This window comes from Stegodyphus dumicola, chromosome X1 (assembly GCF_044657685.1).
Source record: "Stegodyphus dumicola isolate Sdum_Otavi_A_Nest chromosome X1, ASM4465768v1".
Lineage (NCBI taxonomy): Eukaryota > Metazoa > Arthropoda > Arachnida > Araneae > Eresidae > Stegodyphus > Stegodyphus dumicola.
Window position 1 is genome coordinate 39,271,104 of NC_140780.1, and position 14,612 is coordinate 39,285,715.

The 14,612-nt window shown below is 34.5% G+C and overlaps 1 protein-coding gene across 4 annotated transcripts in view; it reads right to left on the reverse strand.

Moving 5' to 3' along the window:
* Bap170 (Brahma associated protein 170kD) overlaps window positions 1-14,612 on the reverse strand; it is a 261,081-nt gene that overhangs the window by 207,560 nt on the left and 38,909 nt on the right. The window contains exons 1-2 of one of the 4 annotated variants that reach the window (XR_004758454.2): window positions 2,878-3,159; window positions 2,688-2,781 (exon numbers count right to left, since the gene is read on the reverse strand). Coding sequence is in view for 2 of the 4 variants with exons in the window: in XM_085807922.1 (XP_085664048.1) it covers window positions 2,688-2,781; window positions 2,878-2,969 (186 nt within the window). In the remaining 2 variants the exon portion in view is untranslated. Of the gene's footprint in view, window positions 1-2,687; window positions 2,782-2,877; window positions 3,160-14,612 lie in introns of those variants that run through there. The other 3 variants (XM_085807922.1, XM_035361386.2, XM_035361388.2) reach the window with 3 other exon arrangements.

The window sequence follows — 14,612 nt, forward strand, 5'->3', positions numbered from 1 at the left end:
AAAATTTTTAAAGTTACATTTTTCAGAGGTTTTTCTCAGAAACATTATTCTTTGCAAAGGCTAAAAATTCATCACGGAACTTGAGTCGAATACTGAATGCAAGACAAATCCAAATACACAAACCTCTTTACTGTGCAAAATACACTATACCAGGGGTTCTCAATCGGTGGTATGCAAGCGAAAAATAGGTGGTACGCAAAGAAGCTAAGTATTTTTAACTATTAAATTCAAAAATTAAAACCCCAACATCCTGATAGAGTTTTTTTTCTCCAACACTCGTAAATTTGTGCAATTTGAGTTTTGTTCAAGAGTGATGGTGGTAGTAGTACTTGTAATGGTGGTACTAAAGGTTTTCAATTTTTGTTTAGATGGTACGCGTTAGTGAAAAGGTTGAGAACTGCTGTACTATACAAATGCTTTTACACTGCAGTCAGAAAAAGGTAATATTCCACAGGTAAAGAGAATATTTCAATTTGTTTTGTATATACTCTGGAAATTTAATACTTCAAATGGTTAACAGTTTTAACGGCAGAACTAAAAGTAAGCTGATTAAATTCAGAAATGATAATATTCATAGGTTTTTATGTTTTTGTTAGCCAAATTTCAATTTTATGTAATTGTAATGTGGAAAAGGCCTCAAAAAAGGTTACTTATTTAACATATAAAGGAATAATTTTTTTAAATATAAATTTGATACATAATGTTTTATTTTTACATAAATTTGGTACTATAACTAGATCTATTAAAAAAAAAGGGAATGCTGTATTTAAATTCATTTTAAAGTTGCTTTCTTGGCTTTAAAAGGTATTTATTAACAGAAAAAATTTCAAATATAAATATAAATTTAGGGCCTTTGATAACTTATATCAATGGTCTACAACAGGGTTGGCCAAACTTCATGCCAGTAACAGCCACACGTTTGAATTCAGGAATGTTCGAGAACCACATCTAGATTTTCTAAAAGCCACAAGTTCATATTTATGTCATTATAGAAGTACTGGAGGAGGTTTTAAATAGAAAGAAATTCCTGATAACTTTGTAAAAGAGTCTAAACTAATTAATTACTTCCTTTTGGACACTGAATAGTTTCAGTTTACCATATTTCATACATATATTTTGTATGCACGAGCCACACAAATTGCCTGCGAGAGCCGTACTTTGGCCACCCCTGGTCTTATAACTGAAAAGAGGGTTTATTAAGACTCATTAGAGGGTTAAAAAGAGGTCTTTTGCAAAATAAGCAGATATTTTAAGCCTTTAAAAACTAATTACAAAATTCTTGCCACAGAATGAGATAATATTTTTTAGCATATCTCTCTCATACCTCGTCTAATTTATTTGCCAAATGATCCCTGTTTACTTCTTGTAACTGCCATGAAATAAATGGTACATTAGCAATTACATTTTTTTGAAACTCTCATGATACTAATTATATTTCACGTTATTGCTTTAGAGCTATAAGTAAATCTGGAATATCAAACTTGCTGCTGTACTTTCAAAAATTAATTACTTAGCCTTCATCGAACTGATACTACATGCAATAACAAAATATAAATTATCAGACACAGGTATGATGAAACAAGCATGAATATGTGTTGTGAAATGCTCATGTATATTTGCAATAATCAATTTATTACTTTATTGATGAATTATGTTTCACATACCTAAAACTAATATGATACAATAAATTACACAAAGTATGGTGGATAAAAAATGAATTAATTACTCTACCAACATGTTTATCAAATGAAAGCATATAAAAATTTATTCGATTATACAAACATAAAGAAATATAATTATGTATAAAAGCTTTTTTTTTTTTTAATTTAAGCTTTTTTGAGTAAGGTACTATTTGATCGGTAGCATAACAATTATAAACGCATGCTTTAGTGAAACATTTCAAATTTGCTTTAAATCATGTCAAGGCTTATTTAAAATTTAATGTAAAAGATTAATTCTTCATGTAAAAGAAAATTAATGCAATAAAAGAAATCTCGTTCCAACGCTCAAATAGTAAACATTTTTCGTTTCATAAAAAATTATGCGTTACAAATAATCAGTTCATTTTTTTTTTATACGGAAAAATTATTATACATCAGACGCACAATTTCATACGAGTTCAAAGAAACAAACTAACAGCAAAATGGCATTTTTCCGGTATTTTAATAATAATGCAGTTTTAATATCAACCTATACTTGAAAATTCTACTATTTTAAATTTTATACACTGTTATGATGCAAACTACACTACCTGAAACACGATTTTATGCAACCCAAATAGTACCGCCAAAATTAATACCACATACAGCACGTACGTGTGTTATTTAATATATCCAACCCTCTACATTAGGCTTAACATCCTTTGTTGATTTAACTGATGCAGCAAAAATTATTACGCAAAGTCCTACATTCCTAATTTTCAAAACAATGTGCGAGCGAGGAGTGAAAAGCGGTCTAGGTGTAAACAGACACAAGGTAACAACAAAATCCAATATTGTGAGAAGCGATCACTTGCTATTGTCGTTCGATGCTATAAACCTCTCATGAGCTTCTGGTACCTAGAGTAATACAAATATGATGGCAACCCCGCAAAGAATATTTGATGGTAACGATTGTTTTAATTTATGTGAACACAATTACGATTACGATCTATAAATTTTTTATAAAGCAATATAAAATAAACTTACTTTTTGCAGGCCTCCTAATGCTGTTACTTGATTATAAAATTTCTGTAAGTCAATTTCCCGGCCATTGATCTTAGGTAGGTGACGGAAAGGTGTTCTGAAAGATTACGATCGATATGAAATTGAGATTCCGTACTTTAATCACAAATATAAATATATCTACACAATATATTTATACATCTATTGAGCTTACCCTCTGTTTTGATGGAAGAGTTTTAGCTCGTTAACAAACGCATAATAATCTTGCCTGCTAACATCCGGTTCCTTGTGCAATTTCTCCATCATTAAAACACTTAATAAAAGGATCAATTACATCCAATAGACGCACCATGAATACATCGTATAGACGGTGGTAATGCAGGTAAAGGAACCCATACGATCTGCCACAAATAGAGTATTATGAATTCGGCCACAACGAAAGATACAACTATCTCTCAACACTCTACTACACTCTCCTGCTACACTCTAAAACAGTCACTCGAACCGACACGCAAGCGACCGATCTTGCGCGAGAGTGAAACAATATTTGGCGCTTAAGCGCCTTGTTAACTTAAAGGACATCGTGTACCGCCAATAATTGATTCGCTGCTGTACGCCAAGTATAAATTGCGTTAGGCCCATGCGCGAAATAATCACATGCAGTACGTTAAGTAAAAACGATTAGATATATTATCACATTTTTCACTTTTCTTTTTATTCACTTTCTCTTATAAAAATCATGCTTGTATTCCTCCAGAAAAATCTGTAAAAAATGGAAATAAAAAACCGGATTCGCAAAGTAAATAAATAAGTTAATGACAGCGCACACGGCTACGAAACGCTCAAACAAAATTATTTTCTGATTTTTGATTTGTGTTTCGAGACAAAGTGGTGTAATGTAAAGCAAGAAATTTTTTTTTTCTTTTTCGGAAAAAAAAAAAACTATAGCTCAATGCATGTTTATTTAAAAAAAAAAAAAAAAGAAGCCTATCAATGAGAATTTCTTAAAAGAAATATTTCGTGTTTTAAATCGTGTTAAATTCATACGCGAAATCGTCATATGCAGCATACTACAAAAAGTAAAAAGCCTTCAAATATATTATCAATAACATTTTCATTTGTCTCAAACATGCCAGAAGTAATCAGAAAAAAAGCAAAAGTCGTGGCTACATTTCACCATAAGAATCTACGAAAAGTAAAAATTAGAAGTGCGATTCAAAAGAATTTGCGGCGAAAGTAAATAAATAAATAAATAACAAAGCGCCCAGCTGGTGGGACGCTCAAACAAATTATTTCAGAAAATCCTTTAATCAAATAAAATAACTTCGATTCGAGACAAAATGGTGTAATGTAACGCAAGAATGATTTTTTTATTTTTTTTTATCATACTTCAACGTATGTCTATTTAGATAAAGGGCTATGAAAGAAAGTTTTTTTTAAAAGAAACATTTCGTGTTTTAAACTTGTTAAAGTTCATGGGTGAAATCATCATATGCAGCATATCACAATACGTAAATGCCTTCAGATATATTTATTATCCGTAACTTTTTATTCTCTCAAATACGCTAAAAATAATCAGAGATAAAACAAAAGTCTTGGCTATATTTTATTAAGAAAATCTGCAAAAAGTAAAAATTCAAAATGCGATTAAAAGAATCTGGCGCAAAAGTAAATAGATGAGTAAATAAAAAAGCACCTAGCTGCGGAATGCTCAGACAAAATTATTTCTGAAAATTCCTTAACCACGCAACATAAGGCAATGTAATGTAAGGTAAGAAACCTTCCTCAATCAAAAAAAGTGGGTTCAATTCGGAGCAAAAAAGAAATTTAATATACAAAAAAAAATTCTTAAACGAAAAAGTTTGATTCGAAGCCAAAAAAAAAAAAAAAAAAAAAAAAAAGGGGAGGTTAATATACCGTAAGAAACTTTTTTTAATTGAATCCTGGCAAGGCACCTGTCACTGGCATGAGCCTTGAGCACCATATAGATGACACTCCGACTTTAGTTCAATTCCACCGCCCAATTTTGAAAGACAACAACCCTGGAGAATAGGTTCAAGAGTCTTTAATCTCTCTTCCCCTACCAACCGACCTCACGAGAGGGCTTTCGGCTCGCGCATATTTAGAGTGTCCCTCTGCCGCACAGACACTATACATTTACAAACATCCATGCCTTCTCCAGGATTCAAACTCGGGGCCTTCCGGTACGGCAGTCAGAGGCACTAAGCACTATCCTGGTTGGGGGGGGGCAGGAAATGAGTTGCTTGTTTGTTTTGTTTTTATGAAAAACATGATGGCTGTTTAGAAATAATGTTAGTTATGACTGTTTAGAAGAGCTCTAACCAAAGGAAATTTTTCAAAAGAAACTTCCTATGTTTATATTTTCCATAAATTATCTTTCCTAGCGAAACTTTTTTTTTTTTTTTTTTTTTTTTTTTGTTAAACATTTTGCATCTGCCTTACTTTCATTTTGTTAGTCGCTGCGCTTGATTTTCAAGAAAGTTTTGAAGCCTCATTTTAAAGCAATTGTTTGAAATATCGTACTTTCAAGGAACAAAAACAATACCTAAATCCGAATGAATGAATAAATAAATAATTTTAAAAAATCTCAAATAATCAGATACCAAAAAATCTGATTATTTGAGCTAGCAAAAGTTAATCTCAGTGCTTCAAACATTAACCTCATTTTCTTGATTGCTTATTCGAATAGGGCAAAGTACACATAATATCCTTTATGCCAAAGAAACTTTCAACAAAATTTGTGGCCGAGTCTTACATTTCATGGACAGCATCCATTTCGACAATACTCCTCACTTCTCATTCCAGATTAAAAATACTAAAGAAATTCAATACACTTTTACTCTCTGAGTTATCCTGATTTATTTCAGTTACATATTTATAAATCTGAATACGTAGAAAAAGTACCTCTGATTTTCATTATAACTGGTGCACAAATCTCAAAATTTTATATATAAAATTGCAAACATCAATCCATATTTCTTTCAAAACTCTGGTATGATTACTGATATATGCCGCTTTAAAACGTAAACTACCTATTACATTGCCTAAAAATTAAGTTATGGAGTTAATCAAAAGAATATATGCCGAAAATGAGCTAAGAAATAATCTTTTAATAATAATAAAGAATACGTAAGAATAATCCATAATCTGAAACTTATAAATATTGAATTTAGGTATGCCCAAATTATAATAAAACTGAAAATTTATCCGATTTTTAATATGAAATATTTCACAGATGTCAGTCTTAAGAAAGGGGGCATATGTAAAGAACATTAATACACACTTTCTACTGCACACTTTGTCAACCAAGTCCAGTTTCTGACGAATCTAGAGATTCGACAATAATCTATAATCACTGATATTAATAAAACACCTAAATATCAGATTTCAAAAACAAGTTTTATGTTCAATTTGCTAACAACAAAAGAAGATCCTTTCGATTATTATAGCTTATGCACAAAATCTGATACCTCCTTTAATACACAAAAAGGAAATTAAATTCATTAAAATTATATCCTGCTGTATTTGATCTTAGTGTCAATATATCCTAGAGACCACCAACGGCCGAGTATAACCAGTGAACACTGGTACTTCGATACGGGTTCAAATCCCAAAGAATAGGCTGGCTGCATGAGAATTTCCGCATTTTCCCTCATGTGCAACGTGAATACAAGCCAGTTTCAATTAAAAAAATCCTCCACGAATGCGTCCCTTTCTCTTAGACAGATAGCCCTGGCGTGATTAACCGTAATCCAAATAATCAATTCCAACATATCTTCTTTATATTGCGTAGTAAAATAGCAGAGAGATTTATACGAATTTTAAAAAATAATTTCGATAAAAAAATATATATTAATATAATTTCCGTATGTTTGTATTTAAGTGCTTTAACTATATTTTAATTGTCGAATGTACTTTCACTACATTATTAGGGAAAACATGTAATTAAAATGTTATAGCGACACTAATGCCTCACTACATTTTAATTCCCCGTATTTGCACTAGCGGTCAGCGAAGTAAAATTTCTATCGCTATACATTCGAAGACCAAGACCTCATTACGATTCAGGCCTAGGCCTAGCGTCCCAGATTTAAGCGGGTCCTACAGTCATACTATAGTTTCTTGTAATACTATTTTTCTGTCATAAAAACGAAGAAATGAATGTAGGGAATTTTTGAAAAAAAAAAAAAAAAACTGGGCCTAGGACCTCGTACAATCTTATTTGTTAAATAAATATTGTTAAATAAAATTTTTAAACATAAATTACATATTACCTATACCCACTAAGGTCCTTAGAAATGATGCGGTCGGTTGATACAATATATTTATTAAAATTTATGAACATTTCCAAGCTACAAATATTTATATGAAATGTGAAAGCATCATAGGCTGCCTTAATAATAAATGCTTAAGGTGAAAAAATAGCTTATCATATTTTATATTTATTGCTGATCTGTCTGTTCGTAAATGCATTCGAATTTCACGTATATTACAATTATCTGCTTCCTACAAAAAACAACAAAAAAAAAAACTAATTAATGGAAAGCTATGAGAAAAAAGGTTCAGTCTTGTTTTCCTCTAAAGGTTACCATCTAAGAATTGCGCGGGAAAACCTGACTCGGTGACGCGCACTATTTAAAATATTCCTCTGCCTATCTCTGGAATGGTTGTATGGGCGGAACCAGAGAGCGCTGTTGGGGCGGCACCTCCCCCCCCCTCCTTCCTTAGGCGACTCGCACACACGTGGTAACGCGGGCTTTATCTGAGAGTTTTTGTACATCGCGCCTCACATTCAGAAGCACATCGAGCTACGTTCCAGACGCTCGCCATGGATCGGTGTGATCGGCTGGCTTACGTATGAGAGAACTAGGTGATGCAATACCGGTCTCTCGCGGCTGCGGCGTGGAAATTCACGGGCAGTCTGAAATTTAGATTTAGGGGTGATCTGAATGAGATGAATTAAGTCGGGTTTGCGCAACTGTTATTCTGTTACGATTCTTTGAACAAACATCCGCATGGCATTGTACATGCATACTATTTAACGATAATTATAGATCTGCTGGTAGCTTACGGAAATTTTATAGAACTGTTCGTTAAATAATCCATAATAAGATTAAATATTTAAGTTACGTAGCTCATCATGGGTCAAAGCATACATTTTTAAATTTATTTAGTTTTTCCTCTACATAGTAAACAAAATACTAAAGCAGCCTACTCCAAAAAAGGATCTAGTAAGCAGACTCACGATGTGAGCGTAAAGATTTATGGTCAGAGGATTTACTTTTCAGCTCCTGACCACAGATTTTATTTCGCCTTGATGATGCTCCCAGATCATCTTCGAGAATCCATACATAATCCATCAAAAATCCTTCCATGCCCATCAAAAAGGAATAATTATTCATGTTCATTTACAGAATGCATTATACACAAAATTTTAGACACTTTCATACATTATTAGAACACAGAAATATGCTTTTTGCAAGCCATTAAACTTAGTAATATTCTTTAGGTAACTTTTAGACGAATAAAATTATTAAGATTTCTGAAACTAACAAACCTTTTACATTTTCTGCCTTAAATATATATTTGTATCTAAAATTTGAAACACTGATTTAACATGGCACATAAGTAAAGTTATGTCCTTGTATTCACGTTTTCTAGCATAAAGCCCCCCCCCTCCAGTGGCCGAGCGGTAAAGTCGCTGAATTCAGGTAACCTGACCTGCCTGGGTTCGATTCCAGGTGATCAGACTGGCTGGCACGGGCGTTTTCGCGGTCCCCATGTATAACGTGGATACGAGCCAATTTTCCTTAGAAAGTTCTCAACAAAGGCATTCCTTCCCTTAGGCAGACAGCCTTAGTGTACTTTACCATACTTAAATAAATCTAACCAAAACCAACCCAAGCATAATATTCAATAGTCATGTTACTGTAACACTCTCTAAAATATTCAATAGTCATTTTCCTGTAATACTCTCTAAAGGTCCTTGTAACACTCTCCAATATGGTGGAAAATGTTAAAGATGAATCGTTATTTTAATTATTTAACAAGATTAAATTGCTGCATTTATGGAGATTGCATTTTCGGATATCAAATAATCATTTCTTATACTGACAATTCAACTATCAAAAAATCACTGTTTTTATTTCTAATATCCTCATTTTGGGGTTTCATATCTTCGATAAAATAATCATAAATAAAATAACTGCGTTAAACATCATAAGTATGAAGCTATATAAAGAGCCCACAACTTTGCCATGTAAAGTTGCTGAATTTTCAATACTGAAGACTCGTGCTAAATTTTAACCTAATGGATCTGACTGCTTATGCCAAGTAAATCTAAATTTATTATTTTCAAAAATGTTTATTTAATGAGAATCTGAGCGATTTTTCAGAAAAAAAAATATAAATAAATAGATAGATAAAAAAACAAAAATTCCTGCTTTATTTCTAAGCAGGAATAAAAATTCGTGCTTAAGCTCTTAGGTTAATCGCTTAACCTAAGATCGATTATTCTACACAGCTCACACTACAGCAGCTTTAGTTTCCCTACAATTATATGCTTTCAAACAAAGTTACTTAAAAAAAAAAATAATAATAACTGCGTCAGTAATTCAGCTTATTTAAAACCCTGCAGTTCAGAAAGAACTGAATACTGCCTCAAGAACGGATCAGCTTGGAAAAGTACGATCCATCGAAAGTGAGGAGAAGTAAACACAGATTTCCATCAGAACATGAAATTACCCAAACATGAAACAATAATCGAAACAGAATCAAAAATCAAAGAAAGTAAATCAAGAGTACATGAAAAAATAATCAAAATAGGATCAAGAACCAAAGAAAGTAAATCAAGAGTACCTAGCTTATTTTCGATTACGAAACTTATATAGTTACAAAGTTAGGCCTTCTTACAGTTGTCAAGAAGCAAGTAGGTGAAATAAAGATGGCATTCTTCTCAGTTTCTGTACATACATATGAATAAATCATAGCTTTATTACAAATGTAACGAGTCTATTGTTAAAAGACTTACGACATGTACCCCATTAACTTAGAGAGTTCCTTGTTGATATAATTTTGTGTTTCAGTAATATACTTAGTAAATACTATTTTACGTTCTTATTGTTTATGCTTATAATACATAATGGCATGAAAAGGGAGGGGCAATTGCCGTAACAAATATTTTTAAAGTAAATAACGTTTAAGTATCGAATAGTAAATTCGAGCTGATTGACAAAAGAGTTCAGACAGCATTTAAAATTCTTCACTGGCTTTCAAAATACACAATATAGTGGTGGTGTATTTCATTATGGCAAAGCATACGAGGGCTATCTGCCTAAAGGGAGGGATGCCTTCGTGGGGGCCTTTCTAAGGGAAACTGGCTCGTATACACGTTACACATGGGGAAAACCACGAAAACGCCCATGCAGCCAGCCCGTTCGCGGGATTCGAACCTCGGACCGAACTACCAGTGTTCAGCGACTTTACCGCTCGGCCGCTGGTGGGCCCCAAAATACACAATAAATTTAGCAATTCGTATTTCAAGTCTTAAGAACTACCATAACGGTAAAACTTTCTCTAAAGACTAAAAGGCCCCCAGTGGCCAAGGAGTTCAAACCACTGAATATTGATTGTTCGAACCCATACAAATGGGCTGGCTGCATGGTTAGTTTTCGCGTTTTCTGCATGCGTTACGTGAATACGAGCCAAGTTCCCTTAGAAAGTCCTCCACGAAGACATCCCTTCTCTTAGGGTAGATAGCCCTCGCGCGCTTTTCCACATTCAGATAAATTAACCAAATCTTAAAGCTAAAAATGAAAGAAAGTGCTGAAGGAAATCTGGAAGGTAAAGAGGTCTTCATTCACATTATCATCCTCCTTCGTGATTTTTTTTTTTTTTCCCCCAAATGATGTTCGGGAGAGTGAAGAAGACATTTCTTATTAAAATATAATATTTTATATGGTAAAGATGTGATTTTTCATTACTATCAGTAGCAAAAATTAGCTGTCGCAAGGTATTATACCGTATTGCCGTATCGATTTTACGAGTCTGTTGTCCCATGTTCTTGCCTAAGATGCTCTTTCCAGTAAAGTTATTGAAGCAAATATTAGGTTAGCGTCCTAAGCCCTCCCCGGCTTATCTTCTGTCTGATTATTTCATATGTATTTATTTTTGCGGTTTGTTTGTTAGTCTTAAAAATAGCATTAATAAAGATTTTTGTAACTTATTATTATAGTTCACCAGTTGTTATCGAAACTGCTGTTGTGTGTTATTATAGAAATTACATTACCATAATGGTCTATTATATTATTATTATTATAGTAACCATACATACGCTGCTCACAGGTGTCGAAGTTACAAACAAATCCAACTTAAAGATGCCCTTAGGAATGTAGCTCGCTTGAAATTAAACGACCAGTCGTAGTTGTAACAGAGCTATCTATCTTGAATGTTTGTCTTCCCGACGGAATTTTTAAAGGAAAGCAGTTCATATTTTTGTTGCATAGTTTGCTCGTCTGTCCGACAGCGGACCAGCGAAAAGACCGCTGCATTACAGGTAATTCGATCCGTGCTCAAATGCCGATAAGTGGGGTGGCTGCATGGGCATATTCGTGTTTTTTTGCCCGTATGTGATATGAATACAAGCTAGTTTCCCTTAGAAAATTCTTTCCCGAAGGCATCCTCCTTAGGCAGATAGACTTAATATGCTTTGCCTCAACCTAATCCTAGTTAAATCCTAGTTTTTTTAAAAAAATTTTAACTCGATTACCACAGAGCACGCGAGGGCTATCTGCAAAAGGAGGTATACATTCGTAGTCAGCTTTCTGACTAATATTCACATTAAAAAAATGCTCAAACAGGCAAGCAAAAACAGTCCCCCCCCCCCAAAGGCCGACGCTAGCTCTTGGAACAATTTGTCGGAAATGGACGACTTTTAGCCATTTCATCACCGAGAATGTGTCCAAGATGCATTTCACGGGATTGATAGATATTGCACCAGCAAGGAAAGCGGAAAGGCACACGACCAACCAAACTTTATGCGAGATTCGAACACGCACTCTGGACTTTCAAATAACCGTCCACTAACCTCCGTACCACATGTGGGAATGCCAAGCAAATCTATGGCAGTATTTTGCTCCTTTCTTCACTGCTGTGTCATAAAATTTCCCTCGGTGTAACCTAGAGTCACTGTTGTTCTTACAAAAAACAATATATATTGTGTGGTATGACCAATTAATTGCATTGCTGCTGATAGATATTAGCTACAGTTTCGCGGAAACTGCAGATGATTTATTACCTTCGTCGCAAAGAAGAGATCATGGTTGGTTATTGAATAAAATCTAACTGGATATCCAGGTAAAGGTTTAGTTTGGTTTATTAAGAATACAGCAAAGCACACTAGGACTACCTGCCTAAGGGGAGGGATGCCTTCGTGGACTCTCTAAGAGAAACTGGCTCGTATACGCCTTACACACGGGAAAAACCACGAAAACGCCTATGCAGCCTGCCCGTTTGCCAGGAATCGAACCCAGGTCGGAACTACCAGTGTTCAGCGTCTTTAGCGCTCGGCCGCGGGGGGTGGGCCCAGCTAAAGGGTCATACTTTATGTAAATTATCACACAGCTTTAAAATATGCTCTTGATATAAAAATGCTGACTGAAGTAAATATTAATAAAATTGGTCTTCATAGCCCAGGTGATTTCATCAGAGTTTAATGTCTCGTTGCCAGTTAAGTGCACGGTTTTTAATTTATCCATCTGTTTATTTTTCCCTCTTCCCATCTCTGTAATATGAGTCTGAATACAGAATCTAAGTACCTTCTGATGATTCGCATCCCCAGTTTCAGCACTTAGTAGAACTGCTATGTTTTGGGCATATTTTCGAGAATGGTAGATACTATAATGTTGGAATACATGTTGATTTACGTATCTTATATTTAACTCTTTGAAATCCAGACCCTTCCCTAAGCTGTATCCTCAAAATACCCGAACCGCCCGAAATACTTTTACAGTTTCACAGCAATTTCCTCCCCTCCCCGTCCATTAACGCAGAAAATAGGTGTGAAGATTTCCAATGACATCCTTTGTATTTTCTAACAAAGATTCCATTAGCCTTTGACCCCGTTCTTTATAAAACTGTTCTAAAGGTCAGATCAACAAGCCTTTCTGGCTTTGTTATGATCACGACTGAGATTTTATTTCCGTTATTTTTATAGGAAGGAATAAATTGTTTAAAAATAAATATAATCCTTAAATTTTTAAACTGCTCTTTTATTGCTGTTTAAAGCTTAAAAGCACACTGTACCACAAAAGAATCAACAACGAAATGTCACGATCAAACAAAAGATAAAAAAAAACCTCTTATAACAAGCTGTCTGCAGTAAACTGATACAATGCATTTGGAGAAAGTGCACCTCTTACTGCATACCTTAGGGGGAGGGAAGAAAAGAAGATCACAATCTCGGCCGTTTTCGGGCGGTTCTGGTTGTTTCAATGTAGGGCCGTGTCGGGCGGATTGGATGTCAAGGAGTTAAACATCTGCCATGAAAAATAAACTGCGAAATCGAATTTTGCCTTAAAATAATTCAGTCTAAAATATTCATTTTTCATGTATTTGAAACATGCTTTCTATACTCATATAGAATAACTAAGCAATTTAAATTGGCTTGATAAATTGATTCCTATTTGAGGTTTCGCCGCGTGCGGCACAATGGTCATGTCACAGGATATTTGGAATATGGCAAAATACGCGAGGGCTATCTGCCTACGGGAAGGGATGCTTTTACAGAAGACTTTCTAAGGGAAGTTGGCTCGTATTCATGTTACAAGTGGAGAAAATCAACCATGCGGTCACCCATTCGCCTGGGGTGGAAACCGGGTCAAGCTCCCAGTATTCAGTGGTCGTAAGCACTCGGCCACTAGTGGGGACCAGGTGAGGTAATGTTTCATTATAGTTGATATACTGTAGTACGAAATGTTTACTTGAATTTATTCTGGAGATTTTAGTTTATGCTTTTTTTTTTTTTTTTACCTGGATAAGTGTAACTTAAAATTCATTTTATACTTTCGCTATTTCTTACGTCTTATGAAAGCGAAACGGACAGTGCGGTGCTTAGAAAACGCATTAGCAATTAGTGTGCTAAATGTAGCATTGGACTCCGTATAGAATGTATTACAATGCCATAAAAAATATGCTAACTTATTTTTACATTTTTTGGGAGGGTAAAATGTTCCTGTCATGCTTTTCTGACGGAAAATGAACCTATTTTTAAGATAAAGTATGCAGTTAACGAATTAGGTATAGTAATCTGTGATAAGGCTTCACAGATTTTTGGAGCCAGTAGACGGACAATTCAGCGCGCTTTAGAAGTCCGGAAGCAACGACAGCGTCGACGGACTTCGGCCGCTGCTTCAGACGCCGCCAAATTTGTCCTTCGCACTATTCTTAGTTCCTTCGATAAAGCAGAGCACTTTATGCGATACTCACCTCTGCGTGTCTCACAGAAGAATAACGGTAACGGGAAAATGCAGATAGAACTTTCGCAGGCTAAAATGAGGCTAGAGACGCTCTCTGGTGGCATAGTGCCGTACTAGCCCATTCACGAAACATTTTGATACAATGGGCTGTTCGATCACAAGAGAAAACGCTTCGCGAGCAGCGGGTATGACCGACTTTCGGTTTCACTTCGTTCAAGATGAAATATATTCATAACAACAATAATATCTAGCTCTAGCTTATCCTAGTTGATCGTGACGTACATCATTTGGTACACATTCGGAGTTTAGTACCACTATTAAAATTATCTTAAGTTACAATATTTCTTCAAAATGTACATAGACCCGTGATTTAATTAACAACTGCTTAAATCACATTTATAGTTATTAATAAAAGCATTTATGTGGATCCCCCTAAAGCCTGAAGTAACTGATA